We start from the raw sequence: 20,530 nt of genomic DNA on the forward strand, positions 1-20,530 counted from the left end.
TCTCCCTCACCCTCTCCCTGTGGGTTTGCTGATGTCGTGTACACTTGCTTGTAGCCGCTGTACTTCGTAGCCCACTCCCAGTGCAGCCGGCGCCAGAGCTTTGTTTTTGGCAAGGCGTTGGAGTAATGGGCTGGAAAATGAGCCCCCTTTTTTGTTGGGGAAAAGAATTAACGCCATTTATTACTAAGTGGCTGCTGCTGCTGCTCCAACATGTGTGTATGGAGAGAGAGAGAGAATAAAAAAAATGAGTCTGACAGCTCTCTACGCTGAAAATAGATTAACCTCCAAAGTGCCACACTCTTTTATTTTGATTTAGATGAGGCCAAGAAATGTTGTGACGTTAAGCATCACTTCAGCTGCAGGATTTGATGATGCCTTAAGAAGAAAACCCAGACATGTTTCTGCTGTGTTTGTAGACAAATTCATCTGCATGCTTCAATACAAAGTCTGCCAGCAGAAATGGAAAAAGAATCACCAGCAGAATCTGCAACGGCGCTCAAACAAGCTGGAGTTTTTTTCTATTAGCAGGAAAATTGAGGCTAATGCAGTGAACGCTGACATTTACACTCAAACGAGCTTTATTTTATTGAAACACTAACGGGCATCACCCAGAAAATGAAGAGTGTTCCATTACCCCATAAAATCATCCTGGCCTGTCTCGCACACTGGTCAGCAGAGCAGCTCCAGGAACTGGCTCTTGATGACTTTATTGAGACGGTCTCATTTCCTGCTTCAGAGGAGACCTCGCTGAATTGTGCATGATCACCGAACAACACTTTTTTTTTCTTTTTCTTTTAACTCTTTGTTTGTTTAACGATAGAATGCGCTAATGTACAGTAAAGATAATGAGTTCCATGTGCGTGGTCCTATAATTAGAATCGGGCAGTCATCTGCAAAAATAATTAGCGCTAGCTGTAAATCAAACATTATGCAAATGAATCGCAGAGCTTCACACTCGCTCCGTTGCTGACCGTTCGGGGTTTCGTTGCTCGGCAGGTGGCCCAGGACCGTCGCCGGCATCCTGGCCTTCCTGCCCTGTGCCCCCGCCGCCTTCGGCTCCGCCCCCCACCCCTCCGGCGGCGCCCGCCCGCCCTCCGGGCATGGGGAGAAGAAGGCCTGGCGGCGCTGCGACCGCGCCGGGCGATGGGCCGAGGACGACTACACCCAGTGCCCCTACGCCAGCGAGCTCACCCGCGTTCTGCACGAGCTCACCCAGGTGTCCACGCACTGAATCAATAGAGTCTGAATCAATTGTGATATTCGACACGCTGGCTTGTGCGCATTTACAAGCCCTCCCAGACATATCTTTGTATTATGCAGACGCTACCGTCTCCGCTGATTCATCTGTAGCCTGCAGGTGTTTGCAGATCTATAAATGTGTTCTATATAAACATGATACAAACTGACAGACATCCTGAGACTGCATGCGTGGCCTGATAACGTGCAGTGATTTATGATGCTTCCTCCCTTTGGTGAATTGACGCTGGACTTTTTCCTTCTTAGATGACTCTCAATGCCACCAACGCTCAGCCTTTAGGCCAGCAGCTAGTGGCCTTCACCAGCAGGGCAGCCAACTTCACGGACGTCATGGACGTGGTCTTTGTCACCCACCTGGTGGAGAGGCTGACGAGGCTGGTGGAGAAACGCAGCGAGGTGAGAGGGAACTAAAAGCATTGGTTTAGTATCTGGCCATACTGGGATAGAACTCCCAACGGTCCATGTTGGGCACAGCTTCACATTTACCATATGCTTGTTTAAATATAGCCAGATTACATATTAGCGGGTGCAGACTGGATTGTAATTATGAATATACAGAAAAGTTATGCACAAGGATGCCATGATGTCATTTAAGGCTTGACTGGTTTATTTGCCCAAGGTTTAGCATTTGAAGCGTAATGGGACAACTATTAAAACATCCAAATGAAAAAAAAAATGGTTGTCAAAGGCTCAAAGAAGAATGACCCAGCAAGGTTTTCATCCTGACTTCACTCCTATTGATTCTACACAGCTTAACTTCTCACCTCACACGCTTTGCTCTCGCCCGTGGCACTTTCGCACCTGGAATGACAATTACAGCCACGAAGACGCATTCGCAGGCCACGCTCTTACCTCGGGCGAAACCTCCGCCGCCGCCCGTTACCGGGAGCGATCGGGCCGCGCGTCACGCCGAAGGTCCGGCTGAGGCTGCGACACTCGGTCGGCGACGGGAATCAATAATAGCCCTCGCTCGTCCAATTATTCCACACAGGTCGCGCGGCGGGAGACGCGATTATGTGATGCTCAGAGTTTTATCATTCGTAAGACAATGCAGCAGGGACCACCCTCATTCATCCAACAAAGAACAGTCAAATGAAGCAACAATGAGAAGTACAGTAAGTAAATAGTGAGCTGCCATCCCAAGGAAGTGATTATGCCCCAATGGAGCCGCTAATCTAAATTAAATCTCTCTATAATGAATGAAGCCACCGTTGCCTCCCCCTCAGCTCTGACTGGAGATTATAAATTTGCCTGTTGTTGCAGATATGATTGATGTACATGGAGTGTGTGTGGGGGTGGGGCTTGCACATGCATTGCGGCACATGACCCCCGCTTGTCTGCCTGTGATTGTGCAGCTGAGCGACTACGTATCGGACATAGCCAGCAACATGATGCTGGTGGAGGAGCACGTGCTGTGGATGGCCCAGAACGAGGCCCGCGCCTGCACCCGCATCGTGCAGTGCGTGGAGCGCATCGCGGACCTGGCGCTGACGGGAGACAGCCAGGTGGTTTCCAAGGTATCAGATCCAGCGGATCAGAGCTGACTGAGCACATCAATCAGCTGTGGAGTGAGGAATAGAAAGAAGAATGACTCTCCCTTCTTGGTTTATTCATATTGGCTACTGTAAATGATTAATATCAAACCCCCCCCCACACACACACACACCCCTTCTTCTCCCCAGGTGTCTGCTAACATCGCTCTGGAGGCCTTTCTCATCCGGCCGTCAGACTTCCGGGGCCTGTCCTGCACGGTGCTCCAGCGGCCGACGCCGGCGGCTGGCCCACCTTTGAGTGACAGCGGGCGGGGGGCGGGGCCGTCGCTGCTCGACTTCAAATGCCACGCCGTCAACAGCAGCGGCTCGCCGGCCACTCAGCTCAGCAAGGTGAGCTGCTAAACGGCGCCAGACCGTCCACCGAACCTAGCCCAAGGTCAGAAACCCGCGCGTTCTGAATGCTTCCGCTCTACTTTTAAAGTCTGCACACTTTTGCATGTTTGGCACCCTGTTCAAATGAGGGGAGACGGACAGGAGACGACGGAGAGAAATATGAAAAATGGAGCAGTGCCCGTAGAGTAGCTCATGGGCAGAATGAAACACAATCTCCAATTTCACACACTTGAAGCATGGGAGAAGGATGACCACCTGCCCTTAAGTCTGCTGTTGGCTATTTGTCCCGGCCGCCTGACACCTTGTTTGGCTTCGTTGTCACGCCATAGATCAGCGGCGAGGTGGGGCCGCGTGAGGGGCAGGGCCTGCAAATAGGACGGTAATTTGGGAGTCGGCGAACGCGGGTCCTCCCCCCGTGATGGATCACGCGGCCTTGCATACCTGTCGCCTTAAATCAGCCCCCACCACCAGCAGGTCCGGTTTGTCGACCCAAAGTGACAGATGTCAGGACCGACCGCGCATCCACAAAAAGCAACGCGGTCGCCTCCTCCAGAAAGTTCAGTCCATGGGTGATTTAATCAGTGGGCATGTGACTTAATCTGCTGCTTGTGCGTCTATAGTAGAGTAGAGTAAGAAAAGTGTGTGTGTGTGTGTGTGTGTGTGTGTGTGTGTGTGTGTGTGTGTGTGTGTGTGTGTGTGTGTGTGTGTGTGTGTGAGCAGCGTCTGCACGCTCACTTTCCCTTCCCTCGTCTCATTTTTCTGCTCAGACGGTGTCAGGTCTCTGTGGCTTTGTCAGCAATTACAGCACTTAGTCGAACATCTCGCGTCTGTGTGCAGCGCGTACACACGATATGAACCGCATGTATTTATGTACGCTGGCCCACAGTCAGTCAGCCTAACGCTGGCTGGACCCGGCTGCAGTTCTAGAGTCCACTCTGGAACGGTTCTGAAACCAGACTCTGATGATTTCCAGATGGAGCCTGGACTCCAATGAGGAGGAACATTCACTGTGATTCATTTGGGAAGCGCGTCTCTGAGGCCGCGTTTCGGAGCTCTGACAGACGCCTCACAAGTCTTTACACACTGTCAGGTCCTAAAATAAACAGAAAATCACCCGCTGGTGGGTCCAACGTGTCTTAAAGTGGCACATTTCAACACGAACCTCCCCGATGATCAGTCTGGCTTCAACTGTGCGCTGTGATGAGAGCAGAGCTGTGGTTCGCGCCGACGCTTGTAGTCGTTGGCTGATGCCTGAAGTTTTGGTGGTTTAAAGGAAACGACGTGAAAGGAAGGGAATCTCTGTCAGGACTCGTCATCGCTGTGTGAGACAAAAATGTGGTCGTGGAGGGTTTTGAATTGTTCTTGCGTGATCTGTATCTAAATGTTTTTGTGACAGAAACAAATGTTGGGGAAAGAAAATATTCAATTCTGTGGTTTTATCATCGCAAATGAATAGAATTGTAATTGTAGCACAATAGCGTTTCGAACCATTTACCTCAGTCTATAGATGATAAAATGGGGTGAATGTTGCTTCTGCGTCGTGCTTTTCGGGGGCAGGTTTGAACAGACCCTCAGTTTGTGGCAGGATGACGGGGATTTGTTTTCTCATCTTGCAAACATCCTAAGGCATTTTTTTAAAAACAGAAACACATTTGATTTTGATGCTAAAAGGTCCAAATCATTCCTTTTTGCTTTAACTTACAGTAGTTTTCACACGTACTCCAACTGAGACACTGTTTGTTACTGTACAGCATCCCTGGATAACTGGTATGAAGTGCTCTACAACATAAGATGCTGACGCTGTGCTGTCTCTCTGATAAGTAAACTGATGTACTGAAACCACATTAATAAAATATCCAATTTTCTGAGCACGTGTTCGTCTTCAAGCAGACTCAGCAGGTGCTTTAACTGGGTGTTGCTGGTGTGTGATGGCGTAAAGGCTAAATACTGTACACATAAGCTGATATTACTGTAATCATGCATAGTTTAAGTGACTGGATAATTTAGGGAATCTTGTTACATACAGTACTGACTGTCAGATTTATTATTATCTATTAGTATTTGAGTATTTAATTGAGTTTGGTCATTTTGAAACATCAGCTTTTGGACGTGAGATGGAATGTAAACATGTTTCCTTTGTAGCTGTTGTCATGACGATGAGTAAACTGCAGAGCATTCAGCCGGGAAGCCACCTGATTTGTATTAGTGTGCAGGGAGACGCGCCGATGAAAGGAGAAGCAGCGTCCGCCTGCTGGTATCTGAAACCATGATCTCACCATGATGAAAATACAGATATCGATGTGAAAAACCGGGAGGAAAAGGCGAAGTATCACCGTCTGCTGTGAAAGTAGCCATTTTTTCTCCCACCAGGAAGGCGGTGCGCGTGAGCGTACATGGCACGCACGCACACGTGCTCTCACGCTCCGCTGTGACTCATCATGCCCGTCTAACGCTGCTCAGCCTAACAGCACACAGTGAAGGCTGCCGCGCAGCTTGTTATCCGGCCCAACAGGAGAAAAGACCCACACATGCACCGCATTTACAATTTCGGAGGCAGTCCGGTTCTATCATCATATCGTCCTATGTGGAAAAGTGAATTTTTAAATATGTTCTTATGCAAGTGATTTATTATTGTGGCTCTGTTTTCTGCGTCCGGTTTCTCATTAACAGGAAGCTCATGAGTGATTAGCATTCCGGCTCCTCAGAACCCACAGGCCTCCACAAACTTCTTCTTCTCTCTCGTCCTGGTCGTCGACTGACTGGCTGAGTGATCTGTTCCCTGTCTCATTCTGGCAGCCGCTCAGCACCATTTAGAGTCATTTTGGGCCCAACTGGACCAAGACGCGCAGCATATGGCCCCGCTGTGCCGTCACCTTGCCAAAAAAGCGCTGTAATCAAACACAGACGAGCAGCGGCGGTGCCTTACGTAGTGCACTCCGGCTGGAAACATGGCCGCTTCCTGATTTACATACATCACCTTATGCACATCAGACGGTTCTAGTATATTCAGAAAGAAGGAAACATTGTATCTTGTTTTTAGATGTGTTGTCTGGATTTAACCAAACATCAATACTTGTATATCAGCTGCTGTATCTAACATGTTTATACCTTAGTAAATGCTTTCCTGGTATTTTGTATTACTCTTCCTGGATCCTTGCAGACTGTGTTTGCAGATTTTGTTCTGCTGACAGGCTCACGTTGCCACATTCGGTCATATTGGGTCGAGGTGTTTGTCGGTGATCGGTTTAAAACCTAGACCAACACAGAGTAGACTCAGATAGGGACAGTGAGGATCAGAGCAGAAGCTTCAGGTGCACAAGTTGTATTTAAGAACATCATGTGTGTTTTGGCAATGTGATTGGGGTAAAATGAGGCATTTGTAAAATGGAGGCTACAGCTGGTGTCTACAGAGGGTTGATCCCTGTTAGCTCCCTGATACAACATAAAACACATTAATATACTAACAGACGATGTCCCCCTATATGTAAGATGCCCATTCAAAGGGCAGCTGAGGCTGAGAGGTGGAGAAAGTCTTAGTGATTTTAGATGAAATAACTGGCAGCTCCACTGGACACTGGACCTCCTGTGGACAATCTGGGAGTGTGCGCCCATTTCATCACACTTGCAGTAAATTTAAACATTTCACTCAAAACCAACTCCGTTCATAGCAATCAGCTGTCAAGCTATCGCTGCCATCTCTAAATACATTTTTCCACAGGAAGCAGACGAGTCTGCAGATGTTCATGTAAATCAAAATGTCTAGAAGGCAAAACTCACTCACTCACTCACTCACTCACTCACTCACTCACTCACTCACTCACTCACTCACTCACTCACTCACTCACTCACTCACTCACTCACCTACCTATACGGTGTGTGATTGTACATGATCAGCACATTGTATCTCTAATTTAAAAGAGAGTAACAAAACTGAAATAGCAAATACAGAGTCAGTGTCCCCCACGTCCGTGTTCCTCTGTCTTCCCTCCCTTATCCCAACATACACACACATACGTACACACTGTTGTTACTCTCAGATTATACCAGTTGTCCCAGTTCCTGTGTGCTTGATCTTAAAATAGGTTAGTTAATCATTGCCATCTTATGTGATAGATTATTGTCTTTCACAATCTCACCCAGTAATTTAACCTGCTGATTTTTACTTTTTACCTTATTTTATGATTAATTGTGTAAAGACCAAATAATCCATTATACCACGTGTCACTGGAAATGACTAATCTCCAATGTCGAAGTTTTTTGTGAGTAAAGTCACTGTAACAACTATAATATTTGAGTTTATGAGTAAATTAAATAGAATCACTATTAAATAAGGAGCAGGCAAAATGACTGGTGTCCACTGTTTTGGTTAAATTAGTGACTGGTTCATCCATTTTATCTCGTGCAGGTTAAAATAATTAAAGGATTATTTATTTGGCATACTTGAGTAGTATTTGTTCATGTGATCTGTTTACTTACTATAGTACTGTACTTATAATATTTGTTCTGTGATAATGTGCCAAATATAATAACACATTTTACTTGTTGTTGATGCCAGAAAAAATATATTGTTATTGATTTCACGGGCTATTAATGGGAATTGTGTCTATACATTATTCATAAATATACTTTATACAAAGACATGCATTTAAAAGTAAAACGCTGAATCAAACTGCAATTCAAATGAGCTTTAAAAGAAGGACTTGTAACTTTTTCTCGCTCATTGCGCGTCTGCCAGCCGACCTTTAGTTAGCGTCACGCTGTCTAATACCACAGTGTCACTTTGTTTAGAACACATTCGCTGCTAATTATCCCTAAATTACCCAAACATATGTCATCTTCCTCCGCTCCCCAAGTGAGCGGGCATTACCCTTGAACTGAGTAGCGGAGTGTGCGGTTCAGCGACGATGACAGTTGGGAGCAATATTTACCACTTCAGATCTCCCTCTTCCTCGTCATTGACAGGTAATTAGCAGACGCCTTTAGGCTGGTGTAGCACCTCCCCCCCACCCCCCCATCAGCTCCACGCAGCTCCAGTGCTTTCTAATTACATTCGCCCGGCTCAGTGTGGGTGTGTGTGTTTGCGTCGTCTGCGCCTGTGTGGGCGGATGTGACTCTGCGTTTGGGTGTGAGGTCTGTTTGGATCTATGCTCCTTCCCCGAGTTCTGGGTTACGACGTGGATGAGAAGTAAACGAGTGTTGTATGTCATTACTGGCGTCTAAGACAAATACGACCCGGTTGGTGTGGATTAGGTAAACACTGTGCTTTTAACCGTGAAAAGTGATGTCAACGTGCTCCTAATTAGACTGCGTTGTGTACTGTTCTCTAATAGGCAGTGGATAATTTAACATGCTTAACTCCTACACCGATGGCGTGAGGACTCTTCATTAGCTCGCTGACCTGCATCCGTATGAGGAGGGGGAACACGTTGAGGAAACCTTCCCTCCGTGTTTGACAGGTCGATGACTAGAGGTTAATTGCACAGGTGTTGAACTGCGGTTAAGTGTTGAAGCCAAATAGCGACAGACATTAACATCGGATGGGGATTAAGGGTTTATTATTTTATGGTGCACGTCCTAATGAAGCGTAGGGGGTGTCGTCCAGGCTTTCTGGGTGGGAGGGTGTGTTTCCTCTGCCGTGGTTAAGCGTATGTGGCTGCGGATGCGTTCCACTCGAGGCTTCACTCTGTCGCCGAGGATCCGCGACTCTCTTTGCTGCCTGGTGAAACAAACAGGCCTGTGATGCAGCAGTGAGAGGCCTTGAATGCTAAACACATCATAACAGAGGAAGGCAGGGGGGAGGAGAAGGAGGAGGAGGAGAGAGGGAGACAAAGAAAGGAGGAGGAATGAGGGGAAAAAATGAATGGGATGAGATGCGATACAGTCAAAAGTGACAAATGAAGCAGTGGAGAGAGACACATGGGCTGATCCAGGAAATAGACAGTGGGAAGTGAGACGGGTTGACTTATAGGAGAGATGGGCCTGGCCTGTCTATGGCATTCTGTGCAGACTGTCTGTTTCTCTGTCTGTTCCTCCCAGTTTTCCACCGCGCCCATTTGAACGTTCTGCTGAGTGATCCGGGATGCTCTTGTGTTCGGTGCAGTGCCTGCTAAGCATGTCCACTGGCCGTGTTGTCCAATGCAGTCTTTTATTGCTGCATAGTACTTTTTTTTTCCATCTCGCCCTGCGTCACAGTGAGGAGATGAATGGAGGTATACAGTAGTATTTGCTCCTCTCTGCTCGTCCTTTCAGGCGAGCTGAGCCGCATCCCCGTCCAGTTGTGTTCCGACAGCTCCTGCAGGAGTGACAGCTGCAGCCTGCCCACAGCTTCAGGGTAAACACTCCTGTCAGAAATAGGTCATTTTCAATTATGCACTGTATCAGCGTCTTAATACGCTCTCGTGTGCTGTAAACATGCCCAGTATACTGAGGTAGCATGGCCTGCCCACGGCCGGGATGAGAACCTCAGTGTCACACCCAGTGAAGCTGAAAATAGATGAATGAGAAAATGCTTCAATGTAACGGACGGATGATTCCTCAAATCAAGACAAAAATTGCAGTTTTAGGGAAACATATTGGTTAGAAAGGAGTACAGTCTGATTTGTAAGTTAGTAGTTAATGAACAAAAAAATAAGCTTTGATAAAAGACAGATCTGAGTTCACCTACAGAAACTCTTTCCTCCTGACTTTTGAGCACGTGAAGTGAAATGCTAACTGCACTGTTCCCATCTCAACCCAGACCCAGTCCTTTGTGCAAACTCCACTTTCTGTCAGTATTTCTCTGACTGCATCCTTCTAAAATAAGAGCCAGCCGTGGCAGAAGCTAAAAGAGAGGCCGGGTCGCTCCGTTTGAAGGCCAAACAGAGACACTGTTTTGTCAGCTTCACTTTTGAAAGCTTAATTTTCCTCTGTTTGCGTCACATACGGTTTGATGGCTGTTACCTGTGGCACAGACTTCACTTTTGTGCACCGCTGGCTAATAGCGAGCCAAATAGTTTCTCTACATGGTGTCAACCCATTAATAGGCTCAGACCAGGATCTTGCTTATGTACGTTTTCTCTGCCCCGAAACATTTAGTGATATAAAATATCGTAAGACTGAATAATTTTAATATGACTGTATTAATTTATTGTAGTTGCTTATTATCAAAACTCTTGTTTTCACACATTTAACGATCATGTCAATGGTCTATTGAGGAATGTGGTTAAACCCCAGACCTGTAGGGGGCAGTGTTTTGTGTGTGTGTCTTCTTTAACTCGCTATAAGTAGCCAGTAATTAAATTAAATTAACAAACAGACCTGTTTCTTGGGAAGACAACATTGCTGATGCATCATTTCTCAGCCAGCAGCAGCAGCAGCAATATGGTTCACGTCCCAGCGTGTGATCCTCACCTCTTCCCCGATGCGCCGGGCAGCTTCCACGTGTTTGTGTGTGTCAAATCAGAAGTGAGAAAAGAACAAAAATAAAAACCCTGTGTGATGAGCAAACATTCGCCAGGTGGTGGCGGATAAATCGAGGTCGTCGGCACGTGCGCCGGCTGCTGATGCCAGTTAACTGTGCAGGAGCTGTGGTTTCACGTGACACGGGTCATTGTGGGCCGGCCATGAGCTGAGTCAGATGCTAACCCTCATTGGCTCCTTGCCTCCAGTAATAAAAATGCTTTGGCTTTTTTGTCCAGTCTAGACGCCATCACTCTCTCTCTCTTATTTGCACAGTTGTTTGAACCCGTGGCCCTTTTTCCCTTTTTAATCTCGCCGACGCATAGAAATTCCTATTTTAAACGCTGCATCTACTTGGTTAAACTCAAATGTCACCATGTTTCTGCATTACAGTGGTATGTGATGTGGTGCAGTGTGATCTCCCGTCACAATGGCATAAAACGCACAAACACCGTTTAAGGATTCCTCTCACTCGCCCTCTCTCTCTCTCCCCTCCCTCTGTCAGCCTTCTTCCTCTGGCTCCTTTCATGTAGCTAAAAGCAGCGAACGCCGAGCCAACTGGCTGCGTCTGCCTCCCCTGTGGTAGTTAATCTGGCCTTTGCCGCTCCATCGCCAACCTCTGCTTCGCGTCTACAAATCACAGCTCGCTCGACTACCCTCTCCATCCCCCTCTCTCTTCCCGCTGCCCTCCTTCATGTCCGGCGAGCACACGGAAGTGGGGTGCAGCAGCGGGGGGTCCTTCGCGCTCCGGCTCCGTGGCTTTTTCCCCGCGTCGGCTTCCCCTGCGCTTCCTTCTGTGAGCTGCGAAGCGCTTTCATCCGCTCATCACACGCCCAGCGCTACGTGGGGTAATTAAAGCTAAATTAATAGAACATTGGCATGCTGTAAGAGCAGGGTGCCCAAGGTCGAGGCTGGTTCTACATGACGGGCGTGCATTAGAAAATGAGCCCGCTGAAATTTTGCAACAAAATCAAAAACTGACCCAATGTCTTCATCTAAATCTACAGTACATGTGTCATGTTTGAAAACACCTTTGACCTTGATGTCATTTTCAGTGTTTCTCAGTTTGATGCTGCCTCTGTTCGTGTTGCTCGATATAGCACCAAACCCAACAGGCGGCTGTGATCTAATGGCGCCACTGAAGCTGGGTGCAGCTCTGGAACCTGGTGTTGATGATTAGTTGGAGAATCCCCCAAAAATAAAAAGCACTTCCTCTCTGCTGCTTTCCAACACAGATAACAAATGACTAAAGCGATGTTTCCACGTCATGTTTGTCTCTCGCTGGTTCAGTTATTTATATTTCTACCCGCTTCCCTGCTGTAGCCTGGTCCACAGTGTTGGAGAGCAACGGCAGTGTGTTTATGAAGATGCTGAAAAAGGCTTGTGTGTCATTTCTCACATAAATCTTCCCCTCCCGGAGCCTTCCTTCCTCTGACTTCTGTTTTTTTTAATCAGCTCTATTCACAGCGTGTTTGGGGAAAACACTCCTAATACCTGTGAAAAGAAGAGCGGAAGAAAACAGGGAAAAAAGCTTCTAATTGCTCTGCAGTGTATTCGCATGTTGCACCATCTGCGGAGCTTCTGCCTTTCCCTCAATTAGAATTCCTAGATCAGTGCGATTGGAGTTTTACTGCGCCGCCGGTATTTGCTCAGATGGAATCTGCTGTGAGAGCACCAGCTTCCGCAAGTCGTAATTACGGCAACACCGAGCTCCTCGCTCAACAGTTTGATATCAGTCTCTCTAATTATTGTTGTTCCTCGCGCGGCAGCAGTGGTTCCCCCCCCCCCCACTGTACGTGTTACTGGGCACAGCCGTACGTTTTTTTTGTGGCATTTACGAGTGCTCCCGCAGAGTTTTGGGTTTACTGAAACGACATAAATCGCTTTTCTTGATGAGTCTCTGAGCGAGTGAAACAAAAATCTACACAATTCGAGTTTAAAGAGTTTAAACACAGTTTAACCTTTATCAGGTTAAGTTGAGTTTAGGTGGTATTTTATAGGTGCTTAGGGGGATTTGAGCCTGTTTGGACTTGGGTTTATGTAAGAAGGTGGCCGTGGTCCGGGGCCTTCGTTGTGTTTGGACGTTGTATCATCTAAGAAATCTGCTCTCTGGGAGGGATTGTAGTCTGAACCAAGCGTTCTACTTTTTCTTCTAATTTTTGTGGTGAAGCTCATTGGACATCTGTTCAGCCAGCAGTAGCCCGTTAGCGTTATCCGCCTCGGTCTGAAATGCCACCGTGCTCAGATTAAAGTTACAGGCGCTGACTCAGATTTGTTTTTACTCCCCGAGTCATCTGCCGCCATGACGGCCCACCCGAACCCCGTCCAGTTAATGAGCTGCTCCACAGCCGGTGGACGTTTGTTTACATGCACTGCTGCGAGTTTAATTGTGATGCTAAATGAACTAAACACAAAAAAAAAAAAAAACTCCTCCGCTTCAGGGCAAAGCAAGCAAAAGTGTACAGCGCTTGCTATCGAACGGGTAAAATCTGGAGATCGTGTCGGTTCATGGCGGTCGTGTTTTGTCTGTAAACTGTCCTTTATTAAAAGCATCGGTCAGCATTTCCCGAAATCTGTGGTAGTATTTCACACGTGTGTTGTCCTCACAGGTCCCTCATGGGTTCATGCCTGTTCTGCCCACTCACTTCTTCCCTGCTATCAGTAGTCGATGTTTACCCACAGTGCACATGAGCCGGCATCTGTTTGCATCCTCTTTTTTATTATCCAATTAGCATTAGTGTGAGGAGCTACGTGCACATGCTCTGGGGCAGCCTCCACAGTTTCCAGTATGGCTGCATCCAAGCTGTGTGAAGTCCCAGTAAGCCGACCGTGCCGCGTCTCGTCTGCACCGTGTCGCTGGTTATGTATTCGACTCCACATTCCGCCTGGTGATTCTGGTGACGGCTGCATAGAAATGACTGGCGTGTTGACTCTGTTCCCTGTAATAGGGCCCCGCTGTAGATGTAGCTGTAGAGCAGGAGCGGGCTGCGGTGATTACAACAGAGGAGGCTGATCCTGCTCCACAAGCCTGGAATCTTAATGTCCTATCGGACGTGGAGCATGTGACTGCAGATGTAGATGGAGGGGGGAATGCTGGGATTTTATCCTCTCTGCTCTGTTTTATGTTTCAGCAGTTTCAGTTTATGATTGGAGAACACTTGATTTACCTTTTGTCATTGGTTTTATATGAAAGGAGCAATGAGGCCTGTGCAGTCTATACAGTAATAGTTATTGCTTTTTTATGAAAACTATTGTGTAGTTATGTTGTTTGAGTCTTTATTCAACAGCAAACACACATTTAAGGTTCATGTCAATGGTTTAGTGTGGGATGATATTAAACCCCAGACCTATAGGTGGCAGTGTTTCGTGTGGGGTTATTCAGAAATAGTTTTGATCTGAATCCCAAATAACACACAGTACTAAGCTGCATGTGGCATCTAAATGCATTTCCCTCTTTTATATTATAAATTGAATAAATAATGAGGACGTGTCAACAAAGACCAGACCCAACGTATTGTACTCTGTCTCCATGCGTCATGACTTACTGGCTTTGTCAGCTGGTTCAGCTGTGGACGCAGTGGACTGAACCGCACTAAATAATCCAACACAACTGCACTGTTAATAATGAAGAAGAGATTTGTGCTTGACTTGTGGATGTCTGCTAAGAGCTCTGGACAGTAGATTGTACTGTAGTGGCACAGGTAACACTTTTCAGTTTTCCTCTCTATGTGGAGCCTCCTGACAATGAATTACTTACATCATATTAGAGGGTTTAACATCACCACGTCATCCGTGTTCATTGAGGAGTATAAGTGCAATTGAATCGCTGTTTTTACTGCGATATCTGCCAACAATCCAAATCACATTCAGTGTCAAGCAGCGGGCCAATATAATTAGCTTGTTCCTCAACTGAAGCCAAATTGGAACAGACTTGCAGATGTGTCTTGGTGACGTAAGTGGAGAAACGTTGCACCTGTAGTAAATATGGCAGAGGTTGTTTGTTTATCTGCAGGAAGTAAATGGCTATTTAAACAGCTTTTTAACAGGTAGTTAATGCAATTTTACACATAAAGCTTGTGTTTTGTTCAAAATACCCGATTTAAAGGTAATGAGGAATTTCATACAGTATTAACAATAAGTCTTTGATCGGTTTATGATTATGTGAAATATCAACATGCAATAATATAAGAGCTAGTTTATTTATAGCCTTGGGAAACTTTGTTCCTGATGGTGTAAACTAGGCTTGAACTGACAACCTTCTGCTTCGAAGACTAAAGCTTTACAGTACCAACTGTGGCACTAGTGATGGAGTTGGTACTTTATTAAGAAAAGATCCGGGATGCTCTTGTGTTCGGTGCAGTGCCTGCTAAGCATGTGCACAGTTAAGTATTAACTGCAGAATTTTTAATTACGTTTATATGTTTTCAGTGTTCATAAAAAAAACAATCAACGTTATGTATTTATAGAGTATTTATATGTACATGTTTTAGAAGTATTCACATTGGTTATGAGGAGTCCTCTGGTGGCTCAGTGGGTAGAGTAAGCGGTAGTCTGAGAAGCAGAAGGTTTCAGGTTTGAGCCCATTTGGTCCCAAAAGTTCCTTGAGTATGAAACTTCACACTGACTCCTGGATGTGGCTGTTTGCTACAACTAGTGAAGGATCAGATGCAGAGAACACAATTTCCACAAGTGAATCAATGATCCAATTATCTTATTTTATGTAATTATTTCAATTAACCATAAACTTACGAAATAGTTAAAGGCAATATGAAGTTCCTCATTACATGTACATCAGGTATGTGAACAAAAACATAAGGTTTATATATAAAACTGCATTAACTTTATGTAATTTACATTAAATCTCACCTAATACTTAGTATTACGTGATAAAATTACATGGAAAACTTGCATGTAATTAAATTACTTGAAGTCCAAGTTTTAGGCATGAATATATATTATGATTATTTAGGCTGACTAATAACAGAGCCACCTAAAGTTCAGCCAGTGTTTACTACTAACGGACAGGATCGTTTTTTCTTTCCCTTAATGTGAATACTCAGACTAACATGTCACAAAAACAGTCGAGCTGGAACAGCGACACATAATTAAATAGACATTTTAATCCCAGTCGAATCTTCGTGCGGTTAAACCTGGACTTTTGTTTCAGTGTTGACATGGTTTCTCTGGTGACAGTGCTCCGGGTGTGTTTGGACTCAAGTTTGACAGGCGCGTGGGTGATCTGTGTGCGTCACGCACAGGTCTGGGGCAGGTGTGGGTCACAGCGGCCTAAATAATTCATCCCAGCAGCCTGCAGGACAAGGTATTTCTGGATGGACTGCAGAAGCCTTTCCCTTCTGAGCTGCTTCAACAGAGTGGCAGGCAAGACAGCGAGACGTGTTCCTGTCCGGGCCACTGGACAGTGCGCGTTCATAATGCATGAGAGTTTGATAAGGAACTAAAAGCCTTCCCTTACCTGGACAAAAAGCAGGACAGCGAGCAGTAGAGGGGTCCAGGTGGCAGATTGCAGGGGAGTCCATCACACGGAGAAATGAAGGCACGCGGAGAAAAGGTGAGGGTAATTATACATGTGGCAGACTGAGAGGAACAGACAGGGTGAGAGATGGAGGTGGGCATAAATAAAGCATGAATGAAAGCGAGGGCAGAACGTGCATTTCAAATGGTTTTGTCCTTGGGAAACCTCAGGTTGGCATTCGCAACGCACGTCTCACGGCGCAGCTACTGCCGCGAGAGCGTGTGCGGAGCGAAGCCGTCCGCTACTGAGTCATCCTGCGCAAGCCGGGCCCAGCACACGCTGCTTTTACAGGAGGAGGGAGCCTGAAGGACAGCGCCGTCCGATGCAGCCCTTCTCCGGCTGAATGTAAACAGGGTGATTATTGGGGATGACAGTTGGACAGACAGGCCTCAACGCACTTCTAAAAGACACACTAATTATTATTTATCCCATGGATCTGGCCGCTGCTCAGAGAGACCGGAGCGGGAACCGGCTGCGGCTCCCACCGGAGGAGCGGGCGGAGGCCCCTCGCGCCCCCATTGGACCATTGTTTTCCAGGCGCCGGCAGCCTGGCACATTGATGTGGAGGGAGGCCCTGAATGAGGGCGAGAGGGAGGGGGGAAGGTGAGCCCCGAGGGGGACGAATTATGACAGAGATTCAAGCGGCGGCCGCCTGCTGCTTTTGCAGATAACACATTCTCTTGCAACTCTCGATTCAGTTTTGTAAAATCTGGGTGATTATATGGTTTTGTAAGTTGTAAAACCATTTCATCATGGTCCTTCACAACATGATGAGCCTGAGATGAAGTTAACTAATCGACAATTAACCAATGACTTATTTCACCAGTTAAAATCAGTGGTGATGAAATTATGCGTCAAATTATAATTTAACTTGTGTAACATTTTGCTTTTGTGTCAGATATTGGTAATGAAGCAGAAAGTTGTGAAGCGATCTCCAATCGCTTGCTTATGTGATAGCGTTTCATGATGTCCTTTGAGTTTCTGTGGCCACATGCTGAACAGCCCTCCATCCTTTGTAAATATTGCCGCCATTGTTGGCATCATGAGTTATAACGTTATTATTGTTTTTTCTCTAATAGAAGCATAGAAGCTTTTTTGACACTTTGGGCTTTGTTATCACATCATTGTATCAGCTTGTGTTGTTTTGCTTGACTCATCCATTCGGTGCGTGTTGGTCAGTACACCAGCGTTTCCACATCGTCCTATTGACTAAGCCGAAGATTTGTGCCATTCCTCTAATCTAGTTTGTGTCACTTTGTTTAATAGCTTGATTTTTTTTTATTTTTTTAACTGATTTCCCCATCTGAGGAACAAATGCAGCCTTTGCTGGTAAATCTCAAGAGTAAAAGTCAGACCAAGATTCAGATGCCACGTTTTGCTGTTCCATGTGGAAATACGAGGACATTAGGGGTTAACTTTTTACAGCATAATTTAACTTTTTGGCTCTTAAGCCAAGTTGTTTCTAGTTGACTGCAAATACACAAATGTACTGGCCCTGCTGGTTTCCTACTTTAAAGAGGACTGAGCTGTAGGTCAGTGGTGCCGTGTGATGGAGGCACCGCTCCAGTAGCTGCTTCTGAGTCTGAGCCGATCCAGCTGTTAAAAACAGCTGTCTTAAGCGATGAGTTTAACAGTGTGGCAGTCAGTGGTTAGTCATTTTAAAGACCCATTTGATTCAGCAGTCGAAGCAGAAAGATCTTTGTTCTGATATGATGACAGGTAGATTTGTGAATGAAGGAGACTTTGTGGGAAAGTGACAGGAACTATTCAAGCGAGGACAAAATAGCCGACGAAGCCGAGAAAAGCGAATCTGTGGAAGGTTCATCTGGAGGTAAACTGAAATGAAGCGTGCGCCTCACAAGCTGATAACAATCCTGTGTGTGGGCACAGAAACCTGCAGCGGAGGTCCAAATCTGGATTTTGGATAATAATAATTTTTTAACATATTTATTTGATATTTCTCTGTGCAGCGCCGAGTAGTTGGCAAGCGGCTGCATGAAAATGACACCGCGTGACACGGAGAGCTCTTATTTCCTCATTCCTTAGGACATTCACTGTCACATCCCATTATGGCGCCGCGGCGCCGGGAACAGAACAGGGCCTGACGGACTGAGATGAATTTAGATGTAGCGATCTTGTCCGGGATAAGCTTTAATAGATTACATTTTATGGTGATGCCGCCTGCGCCTTGTCGCTCAATGTTCACTTATCCTCTGAGCTTTACTGGTCCACGGGCGCCGCACGCGCAAACAAACAGGCGGCCGCCCTCATCAGCGCTCTGCCCGTCTGCACCCCCCCCCCCCCCCCCCCCCCCCCCCTCCCTCTATTACGCTGGCTTCATCACGCTCTGCCTCTCCGTCTCCACCTGTGTCTCCTCTCTCCGATGACATGTGGAATCCACCTGAATGACGCCCCATTTGCCTCGACGCCACAGAATCAGCCGGCCTCGCGTCCCCCCCCCCCCCCTCTCTCTCTCTGGTCTCTCTATTTTCATCAGCACGGGCCCTGGCGCTGGTCGGGTGGTCAGCAGCTAATGGCGGCAAAGCAACAAAAAGAGTCTCATGTTATATGTGGCACCGGGGACGTGACGGCTCAATAAAAACCCGGTTTGCCCGCCTCGGCCCCGTCGCCCTCCCATCCCTCACCCAGCTCTCCGTCGCCACTCCAGTCATCTTGTTTCCGCTCCTCGCATTTGTGAAAGTGCACTTCAGGAACACTCCTGCTGCGCGCCGGCGCTTCTTTGACGGCCACGGTGGCTTTTTGATGAGCACAGCTGGCTCCACGTGATGCGGGGATGTGCTTTGGACTTTGGGGCTCGGTTCCCCTCTCGCCCGTCGCCGTTTGACTTCGCTGTGAACTGCGCTTACGCCTCAAACTGGAGGACGGGTTTGGAGGTCAAGTGGAGGACAAATGGATGTTTCTAAATATGAAACAAAGCCTGGTGTTGGAATAGTCACTTAGATGTTGCTTTAGCACCCGAGGAAAAGAATCCAGCACCTCCTGATTCAGCCAGACATAATTTATTCATTAAAAACACGTTATCTCATTATCTCAATTAATCAGCGTTGCGTGCTGCTGTAAACAGAGCGTGAGGACAAGGCACAGATCCACCTGAACTCGCTTCCGGGCGCCCGGCGCCTGCGACGAGGTTTTGGGGAGCGAAGGGTGTGGATTACGAATTTACAATGTGAGAAGTGGGGGGGGGGGTGTGTCTGGGGGCTCGTGTAACTGGGGACGCTAAACAAAACAAGCCAGCGCCAAACATGGAGGCTCATGAATAATGGAGCAGCAGGGAAACACTACTGTACCACAACAGTCGCACCACAACAGTAAACACACAATTAGACAGCGAGACGCACACAGGTCAGTGTAAACCACACCTCGGTAGAGTTAGTGGTAGACGTCACATGACCTGGAATATGCACTGTCCAGTAGATGGAAACCAAACCTCTTTTCGCAGACTCAGTCGCCTTGAACACCCCCCCTCCAAAAAAAAGTGTCTTTGTTCTATATTTATCCTAATGCCCTCATTCTTATTCAGTCCAGGCCTTGGATTTCCTTATTCGGTGCTTATTTGAATGGGATTTTCAAGGCTGCTCTCCTCCTCCTGCGAGTGCAGCCGTTGCTGTACGTTGCTTATCAACACCGGGCCGCGTTGTACTGTAGCATCGCTGGCTTCCCCCTCATTTGCTGAGGTCAATTAACATTAATGGGCTTTAGCCCCTTAAACGGAACCAAATTGGTGAATAGGAAATCCTCATGGTTTTGGAGCGTTTAGGTTTCTGTTTACGTTCCAGTAGTGCAGTACCTCGAGCAGCCACAAGGAGCAGCAGGTACATCATGTGCGGCACCTTATCGCTCACCAAGAAGCTCTACACACTGTTTGTAGTGTAGCTCAGCTGAGGAAGTCAGGCGAAGCAAAATACCTCTACTCACAGGATGTGCAAAGTTTTTCACTCATCTGTTTTTTCTGTATCAGAAGCTCACTAGTGTGAGATGACTCCCACACATCATGACTATTCATTTCATTCCTGCTAATCACTTCTCTCTTCTTTGGGTTGTTGGACAGTAAACAGTGAGGTACAAATACAAACCGTAACATGAGTGCGTCCCTAACTGTAAACGGCTCTTGATTGAATTCAAAGCGAACCTGCCTCACGCTGTGATGAGCCGCCCTGCAGCCGCAGTGGAGCCGTAATTGGATAAACCCCTCCTATGATGTGTTCTGCAGGCGCATTGATCGACACCACCTGTGTGTGCACCGTGAATCGTTGGGGGCATTTGTCCGAGTGCTGCGGCTCCTGGAGTGAGCTTTGTGCTGGATTGGGGGAGCTTTAGACATGACCGCGTTGTAGCCTTGAGCGCGTGTGGAGGGAGCTCTCTGCACATACAGACCCGCGCTGCTCCCTGAGAGCGC

At 47.0% G+C, this 20,530-nt stretch overlaps 1 protein-coding gene and 1 long non-coding RNA gene across 3 annotated transcripts in view; both read left to right on the forward strand.

The window, feature by feature from the left end:
* Nucleotides 1-20,530, forward strand: part of LOC114870630 (adhesion G protein-coupled receptor A3) — a 102,733-nt gene that overhangs the window by 36,627 nt on the left and 45,576 nt on the right. For both annotated transcript variants that reach the window (XM_029175546.3, XM_029175547.3), the window contains exons 9-12: nt 997-1,216; nt 1,504-1,653; nt 2,613-2,774; nt 2,940-3,140. In XM_029175546.3, the coding sequence (XP_029031379.1) occupies nt 997-1,216; nt 1,504-1,653; nt 2,613-2,774; nt 2,940-3,140 (733 nt within the window). The remainder of the gene's footprint in view (nt 1-996; nt 1,217-1,503; nt 1,654-2,612; nt 2,775-2,939; nt 3,141-20,530) is intronic.
* Nucleotides 3,153-5,771, forward strand: LOC129603016 (uncharacterized). Its single transcript, XR_008692561.1, has 2 exons — nt 3,153-5,397; nt 5,514-5,771. It is a non-coding gene; the product is annotated as an uncharacterized LOC129603016 (long non-coding RNA).

Source organism: Betta splendens, chromosome 15 (assembly GCF_900634795.4).
Source record: "Betta splendens chromosome 15, fBetSpl5.4, whole genome shotgun sequence".
In the NCBI taxonomy this organism is placed as follows: Eukaryota; Metazoa; Chordata; class Actinopteri; order Anabantiformes; family Osphronemidae; genus Betta; species Betta splendens.